The sequence below is a fragment of the Folsomia candida genome, unplaced genomic scaffold (genome assembly GCF_002217175.1).
Source record: "Folsomia candida strain VU population unplaced genomic scaffold, ASM221717v1 Fcan01_Sc004, whole genome shotgun sequence".
In the NCBI taxonomy this organism is placed as follows: Eukaryota; Metazoa; Arthropoda; class Collembola; order Entomobryomorpha; family Isotomidae; genus Folsomia; species Folsomia candida.
The window spans coordinates 7,611,819-7,639,646 of record NW_019091196.1 but is presented as its reverse complement, the minus strand read 5'-3'; the positions used below and the strand labels follow the sequence as shown (position 1 = coordinate 7,639,646).

The 27,828-nt window shown below is 36.5% G+C and overlaps 2 protein-coding genes and 1 long non-coding RNA gene across 8 annotated transcripts; 1 reads left to right on the top strand and 2 right to left on the bottom strand.

Annotated features, from left to right (window-relative positions):
• Positions 1 to 466: 466 nt before the first annotated feature.
• Positions 467 to 27,828, top strand: LOC110849475 (serine-rich adhesin for platelets). Of its 2 annotated transcripts, none has more exons than XM_035850894.1 (7): positions 467 to 685; positions 14,623 to 16,826; positions 20,281 to 20,523; positions 22,919 to 26,080; positions 26,155 to 26,207; positions 26,286 to 26,527; positions 26,593 to 27,828. In XM_035850894.1, the coding sequence occupies exons 2-7, from the start codon at positions 16,182 to 16,184 to the stop codon at positions 27,258 to 27,260; spliced, it is 5,013 nt and encodes a 1,670-aa protein (XP_035706787.1). In that variant the 5' UTR covers positions 467 to 685; positions 14,623 to 16,181; the 3' UTR covers positions 27,261 to 27,828. The 2 variants fall into 2 exon arrangements, with proteins under 2 accessions (XP_035706787.1, XP_035706786.1); XM_035850893.1 differs by lacking the exon at positions 467 to 685 and adding an exon at positions 14,190 to 14,319.
• Positions 8,433 to 11,974, bottom strand: LOC110849477. 3 transcript variants are annotated; one of them, XR_004834636.1, is made up of 3 exons: positions 11,533 to 11,974; positions 11,390 to 11,425; positions 8,433 to 10,402 (listed from the first exon to the last, which is right to left on the bottom strand). It is a non-coding gene; the product is annotated as an uncharacterized LOC110849477 (long non-coding RNA). The 3 variants fall into 3 exon arrangements; XR_002547825.2 differs by having other exon boundaries at positions 8,433 to 10,011; positions 10,071 to 10,402; positions 11,390 to 11,960; XR_004834635.1 differs by having other exon boundaries at positions 11,390 to 11,970.
• LOC110849476 lies at positions 20,491 to 22,815 on the bottom strand. Of its 3 annotated transcripts, none has more exons than XM_022096887.2 (9): positions 22,546 to 22,815; positions 22,404 to 22,470; positions 22,167 to 22,331; positions 21,926 to 22,098; positions 21,681 to 21,858; positions 21,418 to 21,612; positions 21,191 to 21,341; positions 20,970 to 21,125; positions 20,491 to 20,896 (listed from the first exon to the last, which is right to left on the bottom strand). In XM_022096887.2, the coding sequence occupies exons 1-7, from the start codon at positions 22,604 to 22,606 to the stop codon at positions 21,320 to 21,322; spliced, it is 861 nt and encodes a 286-aa protein (XP_021952579.1). In that variant the 5' UTR covers positions 22,607 to 22,815; the 3' UTR covers positions 20,491 to 20,896; positions 20,970 to 21,125; positions 21,191 to 21,319. The 3 variants fall into 3 exon arrangements, with proteins under 3 accessions (XP_021952579.1, XP_021952578.1, XP_035706791.1); XM_022096886.2 differs by having other exon boundaries at positions 21,468 to 21,612; positions 22,546 to 22,805; XM_035850898.1 differs by having other exon boundaries at positions 21,468 to 21,612; positions 22,551 to 22,804.

Below are 27,828 nucleotides of genomic sequence, written 5' to 3'. Positions count from 1 at the left end.
ATTTTTTTCTCACGAGTACAAGTTGCATTACATTACAGAATTCTCATCATCTCCTCATCTCAAAAGGTGCACAGAGGTAAGTAAGCAATCTAAAATCTCGACTACCCGAGAAGAGATGCATAAATGCTGCATTATTTAGAAACCATCCACCCAATCTAGCACTGATTCATTCGATTCATGTAACGTAATGAGTGAAGGAATTGGACTTGAACTAACTCTTCAAGAAGTCAAGAAAGGGTTGAGATTTGTCTTAATATGTGAGTGCACACGGGCAAAAAACGTAAATGACTCCGCATAAGTAACTCCTCCAGCAGAGAAACGGCTTCTTAACACATATGTATTTGTAAGTAGCAGATGAGGATACATACACAGAGGAAAAAGGAAGTGGTAACATAGGAGAATGTCAACTTTTTTCTAACAAGTCGACCAACCCTCCTCCCAAGAGCCGTCAGTTTCAGTGTGGGAGGTGAGTTGTAAAGACGCCTTATTGCAAAGAAGCATACACAACTTGCATACACATCTTTTCATCTTTTTTTCCCTTAGTTATTTAGCTGCATAAAGTACGGAATAAATTCACCCCAACAAAAGAATTAAGTTCATCCGAGTGCTGATCTTTTCGAGTCATCTCATTAATTTTGAGCAGAATCTTGTTCAAGTGAAAAGCAATCTTAACAGAATTTGGCAGGTAAGAGAAGATATTGTTTTTTTCGCTACTCGTACTTATGTACAACAATACTCTTAATTATAAACCTGACAATTTAACTGACTCGTATATTTCAAATTTTCTTATTGATTGTAACCCACCGACAAATTAATTGCGTGTAACGGGACTCTCTTTATACATATGTATTCACTCATTAACACGCATTTGCATTCATTTTTGAACGAAATGGAATAATTATTAGCATTCTCCGATAGGTATGTAGGCTGCATTCTCGTTGAGAATCAAGCCAATAATGAACTGAATTAGTAAAGCATTTTTGGTAGCAAATGCTCAGAAAAGTATAACTTTGGTGGATCTCACAAGCATTGTAAATTATTTAAAAGTCTTCTTAGCTCATTACACTATCAGGTTACATATGTAAGAAGACGGATAAGTTAACCATTGTGCAGTTTGCTTCCCACGGATGAGTCAGTAGTAAATGAAGCGTCGAAAATGAATTTACAAGGATTGTTCTCTACTTTTTGTGGCCCATTTTACGAGTCTCTTCATGTGTGACATTTTCCTATGCATTAAGTAAGAATGCATATCTAGGGGTACGCTTACTCCCCTTATTTCACTAAATATTTACATCATCAGCTTCATTTCATATCGCCCATGATGACATGTTGTCAGGCACAAGTCATATTAGATAAATACCAACTTTTCCTAAGTAATCAATCAACAAAATGTCAAGGAAGAAGATGAGCACAGTTAGTCTTGCACCAATTATGAGACATCCAAACCGAGAGAAAGCGTGGTAAAATTTACAAGTTTTCATCATAAAAGAAGATCAACTTAATTGAATCCATTATTACATCATACTTCAAACTTTTGGCAAAAAGTCGGGACAGAAAATACATAAATATCTTCTTCCATAGACTCACTCGCCATTTGTTGTGAAACTGAAATTAGCATTTTAATTAAAGTCAAAGTATGCACATTTTTTTTCAAGTAAAACTGTTATTAGCCTGCTCTAACAACATAATGAAAGCAATCATGACAAAATTTTCGTAACTTTTGGGCGTGGGAGTATTTTTTAATGATGCGATTTTAGACACCAAAAATGTGCTTTATCTTGGAATAAGTACACAGGAAAAAAATTCTCATACGAACAAATTACACATCTCTGCTGCTACTTTGCTTGCACATAGATAATCAAGTCGCAAGTAATAATTTTTTGTATAAGCCGATTCGTCTCATAGAATCATAATCACTAATCATCATTACGTAGATGAGCAACAAGTGAAAGCTCGGCGTGAGTTTAGTTTTATTATATTTTGTAATTTTTGTCTACAATTATTTTCGCATAAAAAAGGACTACGAACGACCAACCACTCTTATTTGCTTTATGAATTGACACAAGACACACTATGACCAATATTTGCATGACCGATTTACATAATTCATCAAACCAAACTCACCAGCCAACTAAAAGTAATTGGGAATTCATTCGATCCAGGCACAGAAAGCGAGTGTGTTAATGATAATTGCAACTATTACAATAACAAAATTTGCAAATCATACGTGCAAACAGGCAAAGTTTGTGTTTTTCGTCATAATTAGCAATTACATGTTGCAGGCAGTTTGTATTTATTTACTTTAACGTTCGTCATTTATATATTTTCACACCCAGGAAATACCATTTTTTTCTCCACTTTAAAGCATGACTCGTGGTCAACATTCTTGATGTTGACCTAATCTACACATCCGGGCGGAGAATATATAATAGTAAAAAAGTGTGAAAAAGCAGTTATGCATTATTACCGAAAGAATCGTAAACTTGCAAGAAAATATGCCCAGCAAAGAAGCGATGAAATTTAATTCTGAGAAAAAAATCACGTCTGTGCGATAATAAATGTCGCCGCAAATCTTAAACGGAACGGAATTAGCATAGTTATAATTCGCACATACATACGCACGTCGTCCAACTATGGGCGGATTTCTCGGGAGACCGAACCATGCTAATTTTCCCGTGTCGTTTATTATCAAAATTTCGAATAAAGTTGGGGAGCTGTCAATAAAGGGGACAGGTGTTATTTAGTCGGGCTTTTAAAACATGCAATAAAATTGTCATAATTTATTATTTATTATGCTGCGAGCTAGCCTAGTATTAAATAGCAGTGTGAGATATTTAGCTGATGCATATTTTAAAAAGATGAAGGATGAGTTGCACTTTTGTTTAAAAGTTACTTCTAACGGCTTTCTTCTCCTACAGAGCAATGTTAATGGAGCCAATTTAAAAGTAATTACACTTTATTGAATGGTGTGTGAAATGAAAAACTATTCGCAAAAATATTTTCCATCAATTATTTATTATCTTCCCTGACCAGGTTCAATTCAAAGTAAATTTTGTAATTAAAAAAGTGTGCACCTTGCCAAAAAATTTAATGCATACATAAATCTTGCACAATGTGATGCATTTTTGTTAATTTTTGCTTTTGAGAGTTCAATGTTAAATTGTTTTCTACGGGTCAGTTACACGTTATAATGATTAACAAAATAATATGTATCTTGATTCTCACAAATTCGTAAAATATGTAATATTTAGAAAATCAATATTTACCAATTGTCAATCAAAAATTTTGCTGTCAGTCGTACTTTTTTTTATTCCCTATTTGTTTATCACAAATCACAACCAACCTTCTTCTTCTTCCTCACTTATTTTTTATCGTTTCTTCGCCTCATTGGTTGGTTGGATTGGTTGATTGATGAATAAAATGATCCACTTTTTCCATTGTCATTCAAATCATAAATATTAAAGCAAATTGTACCTGCCTGCCCATATACAGCGAGGAGCAAGTCCAAATCTGAAATCGGTTTAGAATTTGTAATTGCTGATTTAAAAGTGATTGCTGACTTGAAAATGTATTTTATATTATCGATTTCCGATTCAGACTTTGATTAAGGTTCGTCCTATTTGGCTTGACTGGGGAGAAAATGATCTTCATGATTAATTCCGACCATATTCATAAATAATCCTGGCAGTGGTAATAATAATGCTTTCGTAAGTACATATGTACGAAGGAAGACGGTGCTATATTGATGGATGGTAAAATTAACATGATTAATAACGGGGTCGAGGTGCCATGTTAAGTAAGAGTCACCTTGTCATGCCTTGTTTGAGCTTCTTCATTTTAATTTAATCCACCACAACGGGTTTAAAAAACCAGCAAGTGGCATTTATTTTATGTCCTGTCAACCTGTTGATCAGCTATGAAAATCAACACCTGCCGCATGCAGCTTAAAACAATTGATGTCATTGTACAAATTAAAAGTTGGGAATGCATTTTATTTTCTGTGTGAATGGTGCAAATCCGGCCTACAATTTTTAATTTTTTGTATTTATTTTTCTTCTTGAAATCGTTTCCTTCCCTGAGAAAACAATTAACTGTTTTGTGTGTGTATTACATATTATTTAGCAGTGTTATTACGGAAGGAAATGCGATTGTGCAACCTTGTCGTGAGATTGTGGGTGGGTGGGTGTTCTTGCATTATTAATCTATTTAGTTTATGTGTGGAAGAAGAAGATGACAGCCAGCCAGGCAGCATTATTACATAAGAAATAATACGAGATGCGGTTATTCAGTTATTTATTTTTCTTATTAAATAAACCGATGATACTCGTGAGAATGGGAAACAACGAAATTATTATTTTCAATCTTAATTCTTTCTTTGACCAAAAAATAGTTGTGAATTGAATTGGAAATTATTTAATACTTGTGAAAAGAAAATGACCTGTGCTATGCGTACCGGAAATGATTTTTGAGGAACTATGTATTTACATTTCCATGTATGTACATGTGCCCAGATTGAAATCGCTACTAGTAAAATTGAACTGCTTAAAAAAAGTCGAGTAAGTACATATTCTCATAAATCATAATTTAAATCTTTCTGTTGATATTTAACAGTTTGTTAATTCTCGAGAGATTCCAAAGCTTAAAAGGTTCCGCATTTCTTTATATCACACGTAATTGTTAGTTTATCGTGGCGGTGTGGTGCACTTACTTAGCATATAAACAGAAAACGTACAAAAAGATTGTGCTCGATAATCGGTTTATCAGATCTCTGTAGTTGTGTTGTTGAAGAAGAAAAAGGTGGATGGAATACTAAGTGGCTTTATGGTATTTGGCTTAATTTTAATTACAAGGGTTATACTGCATGTTGAATAATAATCCATTCATGCAGACAGAAAGGTGTAATGCTCTGATTACAAAACAGCATTTTTTAAAAGTGCAGTTTTGCCTTGTAAATACGAATCGGTGACATATGCATGTAAAACACGTGGCTGATTTATACCCTGTGACCCTGGGTTCGATTGATCAAGATTTAATCGTACTAAAATTTAACCAAAGGTCCATAAAATATTTATTCGGGCAGACACAAAGATCACCGATCAAGACGACGACCGTGTACTTGGTCCTGTTTTTCATAACGAAAGAAACAAGTTTTACAGAAATTGTGCCACATTTAAGACCCAAGGCTGAGCTAGGGAATGAAAAAGTCCCGTAATTTTGCTTACCTATGATTTTGTTACAATCTTGATCTCAAAATTATGCACCATGCATGCGCATAATTTATGGTAATGAGGAAGTGCTACATGCAACTTATCAGATTTCAGACACCACGAACAAAGAGTAAGCTTGGGTAAATGCGCTGATTTATAATAATTGGGTGCATATTGGAATTCCATCGATTTCTAAGATTGTCAAATAGGAATTTGTGGTACGATGTAAATATATGCACATTTAAGTACGGGCCACCCATCTATACCCATCTACCCAAATTTAGAATCATCTAAAACCTGCTTTCCTTTTTCAATTTCCATAAATAACCACACTTCATTATTGAAAAGTCGTGTCATCAGTCACTCATTTCGCTCTCTTAAATAAAAGAATTTCAACAAGTTTACTATTTCAAACTTAAATATTTCACTGTGCTAAATTATTGACTACTGCTACGAATTGAAAGCGTGCATAACTCTAGTAAACTACGTACTCCTGTGTAGTAAGAGCATGCATATTATGTATGTACATATCTCAAATTATAATAATTTCAATACTGTTACATTACTTAACAGTTTCCCCATTTATGAGCAAATCTCCGCCTAATAACGTACATACCTATCCTCTAAAGGTGAAAATAACCCGTAAAATTACCTGCTTTTTGGTGAAACATGAGAAAATTACTACGAGTTTTCGACTCGAAATGAATAGAATACATAACAACGATCGCGTTTCTTGAACAACATTCAATCAGCATCAAGTACGTACAAATACATACCGGTCGAAATACAGACTACGCAACGGTGATCTAGTCTTTAAAAGTCTTCTTAATGTGTGGGCAGATTGATACACGCAAAATCAACTACCTTAAAATTTCATGTTGCAAAAAGCTTAATATCCATCCACTAGCCAACCAAATTAAATTATCCCAATGTGGCCACAATTTTATACCACTTCCACACGCTATCCATGCCATTTAATAGGCGAACATTACCTTAATATCTATGGCTGGTCTAGTAAATAGACCAATTACACATCGACCGACCTCTCTCTCTCGCATACTTTCTTGGTTTCTTGACTTATTGACCTTTAGCTTCCACTTCACGGTATTTTTTAATTGTCTCGAAATTTCAAATCCCAGACTGCTTCCTCAAAACGAAAAAAACTAAATGAAACACGTCATCACATTCGTTCACCATTCGTCGAAATGAAGATGAAAGTTCCTCCTGATGATGACTTTGATGGTCCGATGACAAATTATTTTCTGTGCTTTACACCTCCTACCAAATAAACAAAACGATTAATTACATTAGCAATTAGCACGTTCATTCAAAATGTTCATGTTTATGCGTTCGTCCGATCCGACAATTTTTACTTTCGCTTCTTCTTCTCCATTGTGTTATATCGTTCGTATGTCATCAGTCGTAAAAAAAATTATGTCGCTTTCAACTGTCTGCTGCATCGTATAGCATTAACCGAACTTGGCTTTTGTTTTGTGACAAATTCATGTGTACACATAAATAAATAAATAAAAATATAATCTTGAGATGACGGCAGGTTTAAAAAGAAATCAGGTGATTTATGATAATTGCTTGTGCCAAATTGTCAAACGAATTATTAACTGCCAACTTTAACAATGCCGGGTGGTGTTGTCCTCATAGTGAAAATTGGAGTAGGGGTAAATGCACACTAATTTTAACACGGGTATTATTTGCGCATAATTATTTTTTACGTGCAAACTACATACCTTCCCGATTTTCTTGGCAATTCTTAAAAATTGTGGTACGCAGTAAAGTATGAAATCCACTTTATTTTGGAAGTTTATTATCCATTTTGTGATTTTATTATGGCACCGTAATTTCTTTTCGGCAATTACTTAAATATGTACCTTTTTGCCTCGTGGATCAAATCAAGTTTACTTTAGTGTCATTGATCTTGAGAAATCATTTCACCTTTTAATGTGATGCCAACTAATTATACAGATCGACTTTTTACCATGCGGTCTCTCTCTACCTATTTATTTCGTAGGTATGAATTTTAAATTATTTATCTGTCACATGCTAACTTTTCATGCAAAAATATTGTTTCGCTTTGTTAATAAATTGTCGGTAATTTGCACATGCTCATCATGGAGCAAAAGTGAAACGACACAGGTTATTATGATTAAGAAAACTCTCTCAGTTTGGCTTTAAGGGATCAATTCCATAATAAATTTCAAAAATTTTCATTAAAAATTTTAATAAAATGCTACATATCACAGGTATACTTATCTTCCTCCATCCTCGGTCATTTGCACCATATGCCATGCAAATCATAACGCAACAATGTCTATGAACTTGATCGAAACAACAACAATTCAAGTCTTTGCACTTGTGCATTTTAATTCAAGTTGATAATCAGACACGTCAGAGAACTAGTTTAGTTATGCATAAGTGTAATAATAATCTGCATCTTGTTACACAAAAAAGCCAGCCAAGAGCTCATTTGTATGTATGCGAATGAATTAGAAAGTGTGAACAGTTTGAGTCACATATCATTTACTTTCCACCACGTTAAAAGAGTTACAAGTCGCATTGTTATTATTTTCTTCATATTTATGTACACACATTTAAGTAAGAGACCACTAAAGGAGAAGTAAATCGCTAATAACTGATGAAGTTTATACTGATCTGTAAAAGTAAAATGTTGCATTTTTTTATATACTCACTGTGCGCTCTGATTACTCAAAAATTCATATTTTGTCAAATTTGGACAAACTTGTGTAAAAAAAATCCTTCTTAAGAAATGTATTTAATGTTTTTCATCCATATTTGAGAAGCAGATCACAGCACAGCAGATGACGAACGTTTAAACTTAATTCTCTCAGATTTTGTATTTATTGACGCTTTCATCCTATCACTTTCAGAGTGAAAAATTAAGATAATAATAACGCAACGCAACTTTGTCGAATTAGGAAAAAGTGAGAGTTCAATTACTTTCGTCGTGTTTAAAATTAGAGCATGATTGAGATTATTGTTGCCTTTATTTAATAACACAATACTAAAAAAACGTGTAAATAATGAAATTATTTCTCAACACGGGACCAACAAAGTATGTACTCGAATATTTCAAACTAATTGAAAATTAATGGTTAAAAGTGTTGAAGTGAAAATTGCGGTTCACTCGCGTACTTAAAAAATGTTATCATAGCTCGCTATCTAGTTTACAAAATTGAGACGCTATTTCAATTACAGAGTTATTGGGGTTATCTTATTTATTGTCGTTCGCTCAAGTCTTTTTTTGTTACAACATTATTTTACAAATTCGTGACTGCGGTTGCATCACAGCGAATAATTGATCCCCCACCATCATCATCACCTTCCTGTCGTTATTTTTGGCCGTGGATTTGCGGCTAATAGTCACCAACATGCCATGTTATTTCATTGTGTGAGGTTATTATTACCACATTTCCACCACCGTCAGTAAACTTGTCCAAAATAAAGTTCTTGTCCAATCCAATCCAATTTATTTTAAGGGGACAAAAGTGTGGGTGCACAATGTGTGGGATAATAAATAATGTATCCATTAAGATAAGTAAAGTCCTCTCCTTAATGATTTTGATACAAGAAAAGTAAAAGCAAAACAAGCAATCTCCTCCTCTAATCAAGGCCTATTGTTATTAATTCATTATCTTGTTTTTCTCGTAATTCGCACATTGCCAAGTTTTTTTCGAGAAAGATCTGCACCAAGTATTTACTTATCACTGTTCTCTCTACTTATGGCTTATATTTGGATGAATGTATGTACATAAATATGTATGGAATTGAAAGTCAACATGCGCCGTCATCCGCTTTTGCTTAGTTAGTTAGGATCACCTTTAGTGGACGACAATGGTCACGACAATATCCCAAAGTAAATAATTGTGACAGGAATTCAGCAAGGAGACTCGGTTGGGTGGTCAAGCAGGATACAAATAAAAATTATGTGCAAGCAAAAGGGAAAAATTTTCGTGATAATAAATTGCCAACTAAAATTTCCTCAGTATTTTCACCTGGCAGAGGATATACCGTAGTTTGGAAAATGACAAATTGCATTAAAATCGGTTATATTTTGTATGATTAATTACGAAAAGAATCTTTTGTGAGGCGAAACTTAATTTGAAATGCATCCTCCTTCCTTCATTTGTGCTGCAACAATTAATAAATCTGCGCAGGGAACGATCTTTCGTGACATTCTGTGGAACAAATCAAGCCAACGCAACATTTCTTGGAAATATCACGATCTAAACGAAAAAAATGCAGATATACATAGTTGATTTAGTGTATTATTCCTTGCAACACAATACCACAATTACCATTACATGCTCTGAGAGAATTAATTTACGAGACAGACAACGTACTTATTTAGACCAGGCCAGCAAAAATTCTCGAACGAAAGCACCACATGCATACCCACGAAGAATCGCCAATTCACTTAACGCATGAATTGAGACCATCTTCATTTGGATCAAAAATCAAGCCCAAAACCTTGCGCAATATGGAATGCCACACTATTTTTTAAAGGATTGGTCCTTTTCTTTTCTTCTTCTTATTTGGTGGTCTGGTCGTATCGTATGTATAACTTATTTATTACAGTCATGCTTAAAATGGCCAAGTAATGGTGATATCCTCTCTGATTGTAGGTCAGCATTTTAAGTCACGAAATTCTGATAAATCGTCGCATCTCATTTATTCTTGGTGTGTGGTTGATGCAGAACTTGAGCGTTGTCCTCCCCCTTGCTTGCTTTGTGTAACAATTTAGATTTCGACAGCAATTTGTTGTCCCAACCTAGAACCAAGAGCAACAAGTGAGTGAGTGAGTGGACCATAATAATAATTTGTGGCCACTTTTAATATTTATCTGTCCGTCCGTCGGTCATTCTTCTCCCTCGGTGTGCATGCATGTTAAGATTTTTATCGAGCCGTTTGTTGTACTCTCATGTCTAAAAAATCTACTCGAATTGCATGACATGACCAAAGTGCTGAACAATAAGCTATACATAATCGTATCATTTTAAATAATAAAATACTTAAGGCTGCGATTGAAATTTCATGATGTGTGTGTGCGTTGGTTGGTTTTCAATCCTTGTTAGTAAATAGTAGTCACAGGTCAAATATGGCTTGTTGGACAGGTGTGATATTGGATCTTGACTTGACTCTTGACTTTTATGGAGTGTCACCTACAACAAAAAGATAAACAAAGAGAAGAAATTTTGCAATTTCTATCCGAATTAAGAAAAAGTTAAATGACAGCGTAACTACATACAGTCGAGGCAGCTTTCATTTTTGCAAAATCAAAATTATTATTGTGCACCTTTTTGATCTGCTGCACATTTTTTGATATTTACTAACAATTTGTGGCAATTTTTATTTTTAACTTGACTGAGGAGAGGGGAATTCTACTTTTCACTACCAGATTTTGATGCCCTATGGATATCTTGATTTTTACATGAGTCTACTAAAATCTTGAAGTGGATTTATTCGATGGCTCCATTAGAATCTCACTCACTTCAACCTTCACCAAAACCCCAATTTTGTAAGGATTTTGCAAATCGTTTTCGGCTTTATAGTTCCACAGTTGTTTTTCAAGCTAAACTTTTTTGAAATTTTAATTTTTTAGGACATTTTAAGAAATTTGAAATAAGTTGAGTTTGATACAGAATATGATAAGGCGACTATCTGGAACTACAATAGTACAAGAATTTTTAAAATCTGAGCAAAATTTAATTTTTGGCGAGCCTCTTTCGTGGTTTTTGTACCTTTTGGGGTGTGGCGGGAGCAAATTGGGCCATTTTATAAATCCACTTTAGGGTTTTAGTATACTCATAATAGGATAACTACATATCTAAATGCATACAAATCTGGGGGTGAAATGTAGCGGTCCTATCCTCTCAGCAACACACGTCTCAATGAGCACGTATCTGTACATTTACAAATTGCAAACGAATCCGTTCATATAAAAGTTAGCCAAGCATAATATTTCCTACCAGTGACTTACTTCTACAACTTACATATAACTGCAGGGCTTACTGTATAATGTGCATTACAAACAAAACTGAAACTAATAATGATGGGCCGGTTAAGCAAATAAACGTTAAGAACGAGTAACCAAAAAAAGTAAACGTATGTTTGTGACGCGTGTCATATTCTTATTTAGCATAACATACTTTCTTTCATTCAGGTATTTTAAGTGCAGATAATTCCTTCATAGAAATTGAGAATGTAATGATTTCTTAAAAAAATCGGCCAAGCCTTTCGTCAAAATCGTGACGATAGGTAAAATATTTTCTTTCTAGTAACATTTACTAACTGTTCTCCTAATGTGCATCCGGTGTAGGTCTCGATTAATTTCTGCTTAATTTAATTGTACACAATTTTGGCAGTGCCAAATTCTTTGCAATTTTCTTTTGGAAGAAAGTCAAGTGTTTCGTTAGTCTCACAAAATAAATAATATTAACACAGCTAAATAACTTTCCATACTGCTGCAACAAATTGACAAAATGATAAGCGCAATTGAACCACGACTCGATTCTTCTACAAGTATTTGCTTGTCAATCAAAATTTAAAAAGTGTTACTGCGGTTGTTAAATAAAAATAAAGTAAAGTTGAAAGCTTGAAGAATCGAGATTAAAAACTGAAATCTCGTTCACGATCCAATTCCACCATGAATGATATGAACTCTGAGGAGGAATTTTTATTGGAAATCCAATCCAGCTGAGACAGATCAATTATTTATTGCGAGCTATGCAGTCAAAAAAAATATTAGCATAATACAGCTACGGTTTATTTATTATTATTATTTGCAGAGCAATCAGAAACGAGGAAATAATAATAAAATCTTATTTATATTTGCGTTGAACTGGTTTATATATTTTTTTTCTCTGCAAACCATTGCGAATTAGCACGAGCGGGTTAAAAAATACCTGTCGTCTCGTAGAAAAACTGACTGAAATAATTTGTCAACCTGACGAAATACTGGTAAACTTGGATTCTTTCTTGTTATTAAAGTGTCTCATTTGACAATCATAATCATCCTTTCAAAGCGATGAACTAAATAAATAGCGTCCTTTTACCATACCACTTTGTCCCCGAAAAGCGATTCTTCTTACCACATTTCTGTGCTATCAACTATGTGTATGCATTTCTTTTTATTTTCGTCCTTATCAAAGTAGAACGTGCAAGTGGGGACACAGAAGTTTGCAAAATGTGTGTGTGTATGTGAGAAAAATGGTGCGATCCGCAATTTTTGTAGGTTTTTATAAAAGAAAAATGTATGTATACGATGTGTGTGTCCTATCGTATGTATTACCCAGTAAAATAAAATCTGGCTCATTGTTTTGTTGTATTTCCAATCTTCTCGTGCAGGTGTTTTGTTGAGTTTTTTTTATTATGTCGAGGATTTAATAGGATCTCGCAGATCTAGATCATCATTATCATCGGTGCGTTGTGTTTGTCAAAATAAATCTAGACCCACATTATTAACATGACTGGCTCTTTTGCATGCACGATTATCATTATTATTAGAATTGCAATAGAATTGGTTTTTATATGGCTACGAGCTGCACCATGAATATACACAAAGAACAAATAACAATTATTATATGCGATTGAATCCACAATTAGTTTTGTGTAGCTGCGTCAATGCAAATAATACACGAGCAAAGCACGTCACCCTGTGTAATTAATGATCGATTAGTCAAACTCATAGGAGACCAACCCTCCCCATTAGTCTCCGTCACATTAGAATATCCAGTCCAGCCCAGGCCAGGAACGAAAAAGACCTTGCATAATGACAACTAATTAGTGGTAAAGATGAGCAAAAAACTTGACAGAGCTAATTTACAAGATAACTGCACACCACTAAATATGCATATATTTTACACATGAAAATGGACAGTAGCAACATTACCATCAGCGTTTAGCTTTCTATATCCATCGAAAATTTGATGAAATCGCATTCACTTTTTAAACGACTTTTTGATCCTGATTAGCATATTTAGCATGCGTTATGAACACACATAATGAATGACGACGACCGAGATTTTGGCTGCATTTGAATGAGACTTTTTTTAAGACGATGAATCTTTTTTCTCTTTCAAGAGTGAATGTGAAGGTGAATTCATTTCGTCTGGTCGGTCGGTCGGTGGTGCAGTAATTCTCTCATCAATTTTTCACTATTACTTGACATCTGTTCATTGTTTGGGCTGAATTGTATAGTCTCATTCAATTGTATAGACATAAAATAAATGGATTAGATTCTCACACATGCACTTTTTTTCCTTCTAAAGTCTTTCTTCTTCTTTACGTCTCGATTGAATCGAAATCAGCGGATTTTATAAGACGATATTTTCATTTCCTTTCATCTCTCACCAGACATAAAATCAAAACTCGCCAAGTCATAAAATCCTTTATGAAATCGTTAAAATGATAAAGACACAGAAAATCCAACCACGGATGGACACTGATAGAAAACAGAAGTCGTTGTTACATGATTTCTTATTGAAACCTTAAACCCTAAATCTTAAAATTCCTTCCTTCCAATCTACCACTGCTGCTTAACGACAAAGGAAATAGCATGTGCATTATTATGATTATGTGGATGCAGCAGAATACAATGTAGTAAATAGTTGGCTGCTTGGTGGTTGGTGTCGATCGAGGGTTTCTCTCCGCTGAATAAAATTTGTTAAGCGAAGAATTATTGTTCATACTTACATATTATGATTTGCTGGCTGCAAAGAAGACCCAACCAAGAAGGGAAGTAGAGATACGTATAAGAAAACGAAGTAAAAGGGTTAAGGAGATACCTGCCTGATGATGATGCTTATGGTTAATAGAAAGTGGGCCGACAGACAAACTAAGCAACGAACCAAACTGTAAATGCTATTATATATGGCTTTTGCTTACCTGTGATGTGACTGTGTAAACGCTATTTCATTTTATTACACACCTTTATGCTTTGCTCCTCAGTCATTCAAACGCTACGATCCGTGGTGGAAATACGCAAGTTTTCTTCCCTTTAACCAAAATCTCTCCATTTCAACAAGTGTCACGAAGGGGTTTTGTTTAAGGACTTTGGTCGGGTAGGAATTATTTACGCGTAAGTTTTTGGTAATAATATTATGGGTCGTTTTAGAGTAGGGAAACTTGAAGGAATTTAGGCATACCAGTTTCATTGAAGGTTTGCAACGTATGTACATTTACATGGTTTGCGTAACTTTTGTCAAGTTCCGGTTTTGTTATGTAGTGTTTTACTGGCTGTAATAAAACGGAAATCACACATACATAAATATTTTTCTCTGTCTAAAAGTTTAGAATGAAAAATTAAGTTATTAATCCATCAACAAAATCCAGTTTATCCAACTAAAATCTAAAATTTCTTGTTTTATCCTTGTTTTTGTAGGAGTGTGTTAACCGCAAACCTCAACCACACACATGCGACGTCTGCAATTGGAGGAAACTCACACTAATAAGTTCTTGATAAATGACAGTTATACAAATTTGTGATAAGTGACATTCCTCTGCTAAAACTTTTCGCCAAAAAAAAAATGTCAAAATAAATACACAACGGATAGTAAATAGTTAAGTGATGCGGAAGCTCTCCCGCAACAACAAGACTCATCCAACAATTGAATAAATAAAACACTGCATTATTGTGGACCGGTCTCACAACTCAGGCTCTCCAATTGTCAGCAATCATCAACAATCAACCAGTTCATGTTGATGTGTAGCGGCTTTTATCCATAATAAAAACTTTACACAGACAACGTCGAATCGAAAGTTCATCAATTTTTATAGAAAGAAATTCGACAACTTGTATCCACATTCCTTCTTCCTCTCCTTCATCCTGAGCTGAATAAACCTTGAGGATTGTGGTGATGATGACGAACCACCGTTTCACTCCTCAGAAGAAGAAGAATCTGCTGCTTAAATAAAATGCAATAATAACAAAAAGAAGAATGATGAATAGAAACCTTGTCTAAAAAAAGTGAACAGTTGCACCAGCAATTCTAAACTCTGTACTCTTTTGTTCTGGCTCGGGCTTACAAAGTTCCGTTAAATTTGCATGTTCTGTTTACCAACTAATTGTATTATCCATCACGTAATGTGAGTGAGGAGGGATGAGCGACTAGTCTTTAAGTAACATAACCGGATCAAAAAGAGCAGAACGAGTTCTTCATCTCTTCAATCAAATCAATTCCATTACGTATTAAAAAAATCCAACCCTTGCACAAAATTGCCTGCACCTCAACTCAACAAAAGTGCAACTTTCGTGGTCAAAAGATTTTTTCCTACTCCAGAAAGGAATTCATCAAGATATTCAGACATACGGATGAATAATATGCTAATCGAAAAGTGAGACGAAAAATGTGGCGAGAAGTTCTAAGCTGGTCTCAGAAGAATAATAATTTTGGATGTATCAAATATCGGAATAATCAAAATTTAAGAAATTTCATGAACATGACCAAGTTAATCTAACGAGTAATTTAATACATTAAGTTATCTGCCTCATTTTCTCTCAACGGAACAAAGGATATACAAAGTCAAGTCAAGGATAAGGATAAATTTGTATCGTATAAAACTTATATAAATTATTATTATACTCGGACTAACGAGGCTTGAAGCAGAGAGGGATAAAATAAGCCAAGGTTTTCTCATGTCCTATGAATGACTTCTTCTTCTCCAACCCAACTTGGTTACTTATCGCCCACCAAATTCCTACGATAACTCAGTTCAGTAGGAGTCAACAGTTCAATGAATCATCATTAAAATTAAATAATAAAAAAACTTTAAAAATCTCCTTTCCTTGGTCCACCGCGTACACTGTCGAATAGAGTTTATACCCCGATGCTGGGTCAGTGTGTAAAATGGGCGAATAACAGGACTTAATAAATCTACAATCTACAAAAATCTGAGCAATTTTTAGCCCCAAAAACTACACCTTGGCTTCACACTCCGAAGATGTCTAATCATACCACCACCTGTCACGGTTTCGTGGCAAATACTTGGCGGAAGGATGTTTGCACGAACTGCTTCCGAACAATTGAGGAGCACGGGATCTCGGTCAGTGGGCGAAGTACTTCGGGGAATAAATTTAATAATGCAAACCCAATGAATAAATATTCCACGGGTGGAGGCGGATTTCAATTCCATTCGTCGTCGCGAGGCGATAACGCGATTCCACGAATGACTAGTGGTGCAACTACGACAAGTAGTAGTGGTGGTGGTCATAATAATAATTATAATACGGGTTTTGGAAGTGCGAATCTGACTCAGTCTCAGTTTGCAACTGGATCCATTAGTCACAGTCAATTGAAGCAGCAGCAGCACTACAACAAGTCATCTCTGAGTGGTGGAAGTGGTGGTGTTGGTTTTAGCAGTAATAGACAGCAGAATGTGACCAGTGGGGGTGGTCACAAATTCAGAAATATGTCCCAAGGAATGGACTCCACGGACGGTGGTGGTGCAAGTGGTGGGAGGAAACCCCAGTTTAATGTGGGTGGACCCATGCGGGGTGGACAGAGAGGAATCTTAAAAGGGAAGGATGGGAGTGGATCCGGTAATAAGAAAAGTGGGGGCAGGAGGGGTGTCTCATTTCCGAAAGAGGTGAGTAATTTGAGGCAGAAAACCAAAAAATATCTAGTTTATACAAATTTTAGACCCATTTTTTGTGGTTAAAGCTCTTCAGTTCTACTTATTTTTACACGCATTTCATTCTTTTAAGTATGACCATAGTTGCTGGGTAGTTATTAGTTCTGCTGTGCACGGGAAATGGTAATCGGTCAATTCATTTATTTAACTCATATCGCTACATAAATGCGGACGACAATGTCGTGCCCATTGTTTTACTTCTCAGTCTCAATTCACTTCCTGCATGAGACTAGTAACTGACTGATAAGCCATATGCATGTAATACTTACTTGAACATGGAACAGTCTTTTTCTTGTCAATATTAAGCCCTAATTTCATATTATCTCCTCTCCTAATGTACATATTTATGTGGCTCAAGCGTCATGCTAAGCAGGGCAGTGGCTGGCACGCATGCATACTTTTATCTTTAAAAGAAGAAGAGAACAAGAGATTCACTCCCTTTTCTTCAGGATTGTCGAATCCGCAGTAGTGATTTTAATGAAAGGCTGGGTTTTTTTTCCTACACAATGTATATTAAACATCAATTAAACCATTTGGCACAATTAAAAATCGCACAATGACTACACTTTTTATAGTGAAGGCTTCTTTTATATGCTTGACATATGGCTACCGACTGGCACACTTTGTTAATTACCAAACCAAAACATGGTGAAAAAAAACATTGATTTTCCTCCCCCTACATTTTTATTTGGCAAATGTAAATAATTCGACATATACATAATGCGACAATCGATTTATGTATAATGAATGTGGTCCAATGTGTGTATTATTTAATTAATCCAATTGATTTGTTCTAATTTCTTAGTCCTTGCAGTACTTACTTAATTGGTGAATTGCATGCAAGTTAATTATCAATGCAATTCCAATTAGCAAGTTCCTTGATTTTTAAGTTTTCTAAAAAATTCACAATATGCATATGTCACCACTTTTACAGTTACTTAAAATCATGTCAAAAACTTTTGAAAACTTGGAATCATTAAGAAAAAGAGAAACAAGTGACTTTAATTATAATTTTGACGAGAAATGAAAATGTCATTTTTTCCCAATTTCCTAGTCTGTCATCTTTTCGCACAAATCGAATTATCTGCTTGTTTAAAACATTTCCAACTTTTATTACATTACATTATTGCATTATTATACAGAATAGTTTTGCAAACTAGCTGAGTCACTGACCAAATTAGTTCGTTGTTGGGGTGGTGGTGGTGTGGTCACATGAAAAAAATGGATGTACCCTATTAATGGTTTATTTACATTGCATATGTGACTATGCACAGGCTTCACAGCTACTTTATCGCGATAAAAGTGCAATCAAATCATACTTTCTGCCTGTTTTTGAGTCAAGTAGCGGAAAACATACGCAATATGTAATGTCAAGTAGTTGTTGTTATTCGCAATAAGTTGTGAGTAACCCGAGATTATATTTTATCTCTATTTCTCTGCTGCTGCTGCTGCATTATATTGCAGAGTGCACATAATAACGTAATATTATTTAGTACATATTGCATCCAAGTTCAACTGTAAATGCACACGAATTTTGTAACTGTTTTAAATGAAAAGAGGGTGCGAAGAGAGAAAGGGTTGCCTTATTAGTTGGTTAGTGGTTGGGTAATGATGGGCATAAATCCTATCGTTTTATTATTTTCGTATAGGACGACACAGCTAACGAGAAATCGTAAAAAGTCGTTAGCTGCATATCTGTTTTAACTATCTGCTCTTATAATAATCTGCTTTCCAATGTTTTGCTGATTTCAATAATAATTAGTTATGCATGTTGACAAAGAGAATGAAAAGATAATCTTTCCCTGATCGACGTACATAAAAAATACGTATATTCATAATAACAATCATGCAATATCGGATGCCGAATCGATTTTTTAAAGTCATGCTTCACGATTAAACGCTATGTTATGCAGTGTCAAACAGCTAAATTTGACGTGGGTCGATAAAAAATATATGCAAAAGAGTTATATAACAAGTCATAATATTTCATAGGTTAAGATGTAAGCAATATCATTGAGTAGGGATATTTTATTATCGACGATGCGTCACCCACTACCACCAGTTGAATATTTAAGTAATAAGACTAACCAGCCATCTGTCTCATTCTTTCTTTGTCTCATAACAATTTTCAAGTCAAATTCCACCCATATTTGTAGAACAGCGTGTGTGTTTTGTTACAAATAATAAGGTGACGCATGCATCTGGCTCGTCCTAAAAAACTCCATTTATTCGTCCAACAGTATAAACCTTAGTTTCATTGTCATTCAAAAATGTTCTCATTATTCGACTGCAACAAAATGCTGCATTACGAATTACCCAATTTGGTGAAGTGGAGGTTACAGTATGGGAGTAATTTTTTTATACTTGAATTTCAACTGCACTTAACCATGCAAATAGACACGTAAATCTGCACAACTTTGACAATGAGCTGAACTTTGCACACAAACTGTAATGTGATCATGATACGTTAAAAATGTCCTCAAAAAACGTCAAGTTGATTGAGCTGGCTTGGGTTGAGGGCAATTCTGTATTATTTTATTTGCCGAGAGTTGCATGACTATTGGCAGCATGTCATCATGTGCATATATTACACGGCATTGTTTCCTGGGTTGGGTCACATCCATCCACTTTTCTTGGCATTTTTAAGCTAAACTCGTTGACTCTGATGTCACGTCATGGATGGCGAATTGAATGAATGGAGGATACAATTTTTGCCTGCCAATTCCATGTTGGGCTGGGCAAGTACATATTTCTTAATATGTGTAATAGGCAAATTGTCTTTGTCAGGGAGCATGCTATGTAAAGTTTAAAAAGGGTGTAATGTGCCTGCACTCGACACGTCTTTCATGAATTTTTCACATTTCCTTTAGAATTTTGGCGAGACATTTTTTGCCCTTTTGTGGTATTCCGTAGCCAACTAAATTAGTGGTACTTATTGTTCAAAGAGAAATTATACATTTTTTTAAAAGGCAGAAACAGTAAGTGGTATTTATTTAGTGAGGAATTTTCTACGCATTTATACACATAATGTATGTATACATAATGTAGGTAGGTAGTAATGGGTTGGGTTTATGTAATTAAGTTTAACGTACGTAGAAAAAGTAGACCTTTGTGGGAACGAGTTCTATTACCTGTCGTAAAAAAGGTTTTCTTTACCCAGCCTAATTTTTTTGTTTGCTTTGTCATTTCGAGATTTCCAGGAAATGCTTATTAAATCTTTGTTCAAAGTGCCGGCGACGTAATTAAATATATTTACTACTAAATACCTACATATGTTGTCTAATTATTGACACTATTTTTGGATAAGACTGCAAATATCCGGGTTAGTTTGGAATTTCGTCGTCTCAATTAGGATGAAAAGGTGGTTTTGAGCTATGTGTATTAATGATTCGTATGCTATGATTTCTAGGTGGTGGAAGTCATCGGCATCGGAGATGACGACAACGAGCCTCACCGTGGGGGTGGTGGTGGAAATTCCTCTTCCGACGAGGACGACGACGACAACACCCCCGTCGACCCTCAGGACAACTCCTCCATTGCCGAACTCCTGGAAAAGAACTCGACCACGATGGATGAAAAAGAGTTTCACCGACTGACGCAAAAGAACACCAACTTCAACTCCATCAAGACGAACCTCTTGGGAAAGACAAAGGTGAGGTTTTACTTTATTTCATTGTTTGTGCTAATAATAATAATTTTATCAATATTAATAATGATTATTTTCGTTGTTCGTGGATGATTTTTTGTTAAATCTTGGGTTGTTGTCAGTCGGTGAGTGTGCTCTTTTATGTTGCATTGGGTTTGAATTTTGCACGTTCGAAAATGGGTTTCTTTTCGCCAACTTTTTCTCCAACCTGGCAATCGTTTGATTTAACAAGATGATGGTCTTGTCCTTCTCCTTCAAACTCTCGTCCTTCTCCTTCAAACTTGTCTTGAGGGTGATGTTCTCCTTCCTCAGTTCGGCAACTTCGGTATTTGCATTTGGTGAACTTTTATTAGGCGCAGACGGCACAACGACATTTTGTCTATGAATGAAACAAATAATGATTATTTACAAGTTAAAATATTTAAATTGAAACGTTACGTAAAAATACATACCTAATTTTTTCAATCTGCTTGAATCCAAGCTTCCTACCTTTCCCCTTGATCGTACATCCGTTCCGTACGTGTCGATTATAGCTCGTTTGATCTGTAAATCCTCTGTCACAGTTTTCACAAACGAAAGGTTTCTCACCCGTGTGAGTACGAACATGTCTAAAAAATTAAAAATATTTACAACAACAATACACAATTTTATAAATTAGTTGTTATAAACTAACATAATCATAACTGAAGGCTTATCACATCAATAATCACAGAGATCGCATCCCAATTTGCCGGTCGTCCCTCTAGATTTTCGTTCCGGTTTCTCTGGTTCATCCGATGCAAGGCACACTTCATCGTCTTGTTTAACAATTTCGAGGACGTTGTCTGTTGCGGAACAAACCAAACAAAAATTAGCATAATGTAAATATTGATACATAATTAGAAATTCATAAATTAGTACTTAATAGCATAATTTATAACATCCCAGTGACTTGACAAGAGTTTCCTTACAGTTTTTGGCTTGATTGAGCACTTTGCTTCCTTGTAGTCCCTGACATAATTTTTTAGTACTCCAGCACTCTTGAATGAAGCACCAAAAAGTAAAGGGTCAATCACGTCGATCGGATCAGCATACAAATGGATTTTCCATTTATCGCTGAAATTGAAAAGTTTTCTATAAGTTTGAAATGTAAATCAGTTAAGACGCATGACAAAATAACTCACGAATAACTACATGATGATCCCGTCACACCGTCCATCTTGTCCCGATTATTAGTCAAATGTATGGCGGATTTTGCCCAAAGAAACTTATCTTTAAGTGAAGACTCTCCATATGTCAACTCTCTGGGTCGAAATAATGCATCTCGGTATAATTGTACCAGAACACGGTTAGGTTCGACACCTAGATAACAACATGCATATTTAGAAATGACTAATTACTCACTAATCATTATGTCAACTATTTATACCTTTCATTTCGAACAACTCGTCTTTTTGTTTAGCGGAAACGGTGTAACGCCCATCAATTTTTTCAATAAAATAGACTGCAGTACCGTCAGGAACGTCGGAGAGATTCAAATGCCTCCTGGGGGGTTGGTCCGATTTAGTCGACATCAGATTCTTCTTCTTTTTAATAACAGACCTAACAATATTCATGACATTTATTTCATACTTTTACATAATAAATAATGGTTATGCGATTTATTATACCACATTGTTTCACGGAACCCCTCCAATATCTCTCCGAAATCTTTTGCCAATTTCTCTCGTCTCTTAATTCGTTTTGAAGTGGAATCCAGCTCGACTTTGTGTAATTCACACATGGACATATTTGTCTCCAGCACCAACTTTTTTGCTTTCTCCACTAGTCGATCCCTGAGAACAAATGAAATTATAAATATGACATCAGCAAATTTTAATTTTTGAACCATAAATATAAAAACATACACTTTAGTAAGTTCCTCGGATAATCCGTCTGTCCCCACTCTCTCGAGTCTATTTTTAATTGATCTCACTAGTAGGAATTTAAAAGAAATTGAATTATATCATTTCACCCTTCTGTTTCAGACAATTTTATAACTTGACTTACCATACTTATCGATATCACCAAACTTTAATTCAACAATTTCTTCAAGTTTACTAAACGACATGACTAAATTGACTAGGTATTTAGTTAAATATTAGTTAATTCTAGTAATTTGTAACAAGCACCAGGTTGTTTACTAAAAGTCTACGTCGGGGTGAATAGTTTAAACATCGCAGACTCGTTTACCTGTCTCATCGCTCATATCTCATATACTGTCTCACCCATGTCTCATCGATTTGTAAATAAGAGATGCATTATGTGACTCACATAATGTGAGACTCGTTACGGATTGAAGACCAGAACATAGAGACTAAGAGTCTCGTAGATCTGACATCTAATAAAGTTAAATCGAATTTTATATTTTTACATTACACAGATCGAAATTGGTCCAATCGTTGGGGGCACGAGAGGTTCCTCCGCCTCGAAACCGCTCGTATCCATTGGAACCTTCGAAACTCGTAATGAGCCACTAAAAATTCGTCATAAAATTGACGAGGATTCAACCGACGATTATGATAAGACTGTAAATAACCAGCGGAAATATGTGGTCGCGTCAACCACCACGAAAACAAGTGCTATAACTGCAACAAGGTCGTCTCCTCCTGCTCAAGTTCCTACATCATCAATTTCAACAGATAGTGCTTCCAAAACGATGCAAAATATCAGTATTGGTTCATCTACGACCAAATCGTCTTCCAGGTTTTCTTCCTCATCGTCATCATCATCAAGTAGTAGTAGTAATAGTAGTACGACTGTTTCAAAGACTGTAAATCATCCCACGACGACACCACCAACAACAACGCCAATAGTCACGAAATCATCAGACCAAGTTGACTCATCGTCGTCATCATCATCCAGCAACAAAAGTGGTGGTGTGGAACATCATAAAACTGTTTCAATTTCATCCGCCAAGGATTTAGGACGTTGGTCAAGAGAACAACCCGACCAACCAAAAAACGAGGTCAGCCAGGGCCCTTGTTTAAGTAAGGGTCCCAACAAAAGTGAAAAACCTCCCCTGAAACCCAAGTCAATTCTGAAAATAAGTCAGAACTCTACCAGTAAAATAACATCACCGCCAACGTCACCTCCCCCCATAAATAATTCCATCCCTCCAATCCTCTCCCCCAGTAAGATTGCAGAACAGCAAAAGTTAAATAATCAAAACGCCATTTCCAAGAGTAACACTGCTCTCACAAATTTGATCATTTTGACTGAAGGGAATAGCATCGCGTCAAAAAGGACATCTTTCCTGAGAGACATTATCGATCAAGGAGAAAAGAACTCTACCATTACCACCACCACCAGTGTCACTGCCACATCTACATCCAGCAACGCTGAAGGGGTCACTATTGTCAAAAATGTGGGTGTGACCAACAACGCTTCCCTCGATTGCGATCAATCTCTCATCGAGAAAGACTCGCTGGACTCGCCACCCACACTTTCAAAACAAGACCAACTCTCCCAAAAACCTAAAGTTCCTTCCAAATTGAAACTAAACATAGATCTGAGCTTAAATCGGGAGGTGTCGAATCCTCCAAAGTCCGTCGTTCCGTCATCCTTACGATTCGCTAGCAGTAACGAAAACGGGAGTGGAACTGACTCTGAATTTGACGACAGTTTAGAGGATTCAGGCCTTGACATCAAGATCACTAAACCACGCAACCTTGTCGTCATCAAGGGTGGTGGCAAGGAGGGAGGAGACGTCCCCGCATTCCTGAGTGAAGAGTCTGATGAAAACGAAAAAGTTGGGTCGTCCGGTTCAGACTCAGGAAATGAGAATGATTACACCGTGAGCAACAATAAATGCAGTGGACGAGTCAGCAAGGGTCATGCAGGTCTCTACATTTCCGTAGATGAGGACGAAGAAATTCTTAACGTGGGGGACACTGATATCAAACTGAATGCTAAAACGCCAGCCAAACTTAGTCCAGATTCTGTCTTGTCAAATTCTGTGAGTGGGAGTGAAATGTCGGCGTCCGGATCGAATGAAAGCATCGCGGAGTCCTTGCACGAAGAAAGGCGTGCTTCGACCATTTCGACATCATCAACTTCCAACAAACGCCAAGCTCCACAACCACCAAACAGTGAAGTTGCCCTCTTGTACGATGAGGATGACGTTTATGATGATGTCATTAACGTTGCTTCGAAGCATCGCCTCTCTGCGAGCGAAGACACCATTGAGGACGAAAGTATTTACGACGACTGCTCCACCATTGTCGACAACGACCGCACAATCACTTCCGCCAGTACGAATAATCAAGGGAAAATTGGGAGCTATAACTTTGGTGGTGGTAATCACGATAATGAGGACGAAGTTGAATCCGTCATTACTCACAGATCGGATGGAATTGAATTTATAGGGATTCGAAAAATAGATGCAGAGTCATTCTTGAAAGAGCGGTCGCCCACTCCGGACAGAAAATTTGGATTCCGTCGTTCCGTCTCGCCAGGGAAAGGTTCACGAGAAAGATCTTCGTCCACAAGTCCAAAAACGAGGAGAAAGGTTAATCAGTTTTTTAGCACGATTGGGAAAAAGGCTGGAGCTGCTTTCAGTTCTGCCAATTCACAACTTGGACAATATACTAGGACAAAGTCACCCTCCGTCTTCTCAGGTTCCAACCTGGATCCAAAAGGAGGAGGGGAAAAATCCTACAATTACAAGAGGTCCATGTCCACGGATGAAGTTAGCGCGACGCGTGCTCAAGAAATTTATGCCACTGTGACCCCCACCACCCTAAAGTTTAAGGGAGTGCTGAACAAACTGTCCAAGATCGATCTGAACCTGAGTGACAAGAACAAAGATGCAACAAAAGCAGATTCAGATTTGGAAACCAGTGACTCAAAGGACAAAGTGTATAAGAAGAACAACAATATTTCAAAATCTATTAAAAAGTTTCTCCGTTTCGGTAATAAAGATGGGACTGGTGGGGACGGAGGAAAGTATGACTTTCCCATCTACAACAACGCTCCGTTAAACATTAGTTCGCCAATTCACACCCCGGTTAACAGCAGTTTGACCTCGTCGACAGAGTCGGACTCTCCAAACTCTTCCAATCCGGCGTCAATGACACCTTCTGTCTCTTCACAAGTTGTGGCGCCGTCCGTGGTTGCTGTTGCTACTGCGGTTGGAGGAGGAGGAGAAGGCGTTACGCGGACTAAGCCTCCACTGCCGCTCACAAAACCACCACCTCCACCGCCACGAGTTCACTCGTTAGATATGCTACAAAAAATGGGGGTCGTGAACCAGAAGGGGACCGTGCGGCCGGCGAGACCACCACCACCCGTCCGACCGAATCAAATCGCTCCCAGTTTCACAGCAGTTTTCAACAACCCTTCAACGACTACTTCGGAATCGACAACGCCCAATCCAACAATTTCAGGAGATAAAAATGCAAGTGATGACAACGGAATCCCACCGTGTAAGCCTCGCAGGAAAAACAGTGCCGTGGGTGGAGGCAGTAAAGATTTGGAAACGTCGTACAACCATATTTCAAACTTGAACTTGGAGACTTTAAAACTGATCGCGAATCAGCCTTTGGTGCGTACACGGTTTATTGAATATTTTACTTTTTTTCGTTACTTATCTTAATAATTTGTACCAAATACTTGCAGACAAAAATTGTGTCCAACTTCCCGGTGATTTCTTCCCAAGATAGCGTCCAGTGGTAAGTTAAGTTAAACTATAAATAGAGAAAATTTTGCGACATCTCATCTCATTCTCTGTCTGTTCTTGTTTTAAATAGGTCCCAGTTCGACATTCAGACTGGGATGCGACCAGATCCACTAATTCATGGGATGGGGTTCGCCATTTATTCCGCACATTTTGAGGGGACCAAGTGCCTACTGATGATTCAAGAGTCCACCTACGCTTCACCGCTCCAGTTTTCATGCGTTCAAACTGACCTAACCTTTCAGGATGACGTTCCCATTGAATACGTTCCGTGGGATCCGTCCGATCGGGTCAAGTGCGATATTGGAATTAAAGGTGACTATTTAACAATTTACATTTACCGAATAATCAAACTAATTATTTTTATCCCAAAATTCCAGCCACCCTTTCTGTTCTACCATTCTTCAAAATGTGGAGTGTCGAAGATTTCCTGAAATCCAATGAAATCCTCCACAAAGAAAAATGCCTCGCCCTCCTCCAATCTCTCGACTACTGGGGTGTCAAAGAACTCCACGACCTTATCATCTTCAGACAACCCCATATCGTCAGTTCGGATCGGATTTACGTTCACCCCATTCCTGAAGGCGAACAGAAATCAGGAATCAACAACCCCGTCTCTCCTACTCCCTCAGACTTTGAAGTCTCCATTAAACAACTCCTCTTCACTTGTTCTGAAGATTCCGATTCTGACTACGAATCCATCCTGTCCGGCTCTGATAAGCGGATCCTTATCGAAAAAGTGTCCGGAGCTCAGGACGAGGTCAAGAGTCAGCTCAAGCTGTTCTTCCAACTCAAACTATTCGCCCCTTCGGTGGAATCGAGTGAATTTCTTAAAATTCGCAAGCACCGTTCCGAGCAGTCCATCCAGCAGTGGTTGGACAAAGAGAGAGCCATGTGCATGAAGGAGGCCGTCGTGAGGTCGGTGAGCGGCGGAATGACGACCGACGACGCCATCACGCCACTCAAAAAAGCTTACTTGGAGTTCCTCATGCGGCCGGGAAACAGTGCCAAAGCCATTCTGGACATGTTTGTAGAATTGTTTGAGTAAGACTTTTTTTCATAAGTATTCATGTAATAGCGTTCCGTTTGTAAAATGACAATGTTAATTTAGTAATCATCCATTATCAATAATACAATCAACTTGTCTAACTATTTAAAAAATTATTGGATGCCGTTTTTTTAGATGGCTACGATTAACCAGTAATAATTTACAAACATACCTAAATAACCGTCTATTACACAACCCTGTACGTTTTCTTATTTGATTGACGCTCTTATTTTTACCAGATTGTACCGAAAATTACATAATTCTATTAAATTATCAACGACCAATATCATTATTATTGTACTAGATCCAAGTAGTAGTCAAAAGTCACAAGAAGCCTTTGTAGATACAGAAGAACTGAAAAAACTAACCATAAATAAAATAAAATAGATGCATACATAATTATGATAATCATTTCGCGGAGAAAATTGATAGCTGAAGGATCGAATTTAATACAAAAAATAATAGTTATTATTATATTCTATTATGTGTCTACGTATTTGTGATATATAAATAATTAATTGATGATAATAAATCTGCGAGAATAAACATTTTTGATACATGCGACAAA

Excerpts from the sequence above, each read along its gene's own strand:
- LOC110849475 (XM_035850894.1), top strand. The coding sequence starts at position 16,182 with ATGTCTAATCATACCACCACCTGTCACGGTTTCGTGGCAAATACTTGG. Across the intron at positions 20,524-22,918 it reads ACCTCTTGGGAAAGACAAAG|ATCGAAATTGGTCCAATCGT; the intron begins GTGAGGTTTTAC and ends TACATTACACAG. Across the intron at positions 26,528-26,592 it reads GTGCGATATTGGAATTAAAG|CCACCCTTTCTGTTCTACCA; the intron begins GTGACTATTTAA and ends CCAAAATTCCAG.
- LOC110849476 (XM_022096886.2), bottom strand. The coding sequence starts at position 22,606 with ATGTCGTTTAGTAAACTTGAAGAAATTGTTGAATTAAAGTTTGGTGAT. Across the intron at positions 22,332-22,403 it reads TCCGAGGAACTTACTAAAGT|GGATCGACTAGTGGAGAAAG; the intron begins GTATGTTTTTAT and ends ATTTGTTCTCAG. Across the intron at positions 21,613-21,680 it reads GGATCATCATGTAGTTATTC|CGATAAATGGAAAATCCATT; the intron begins GTGAGTTATTTT and ends TTTCAATTTCAG.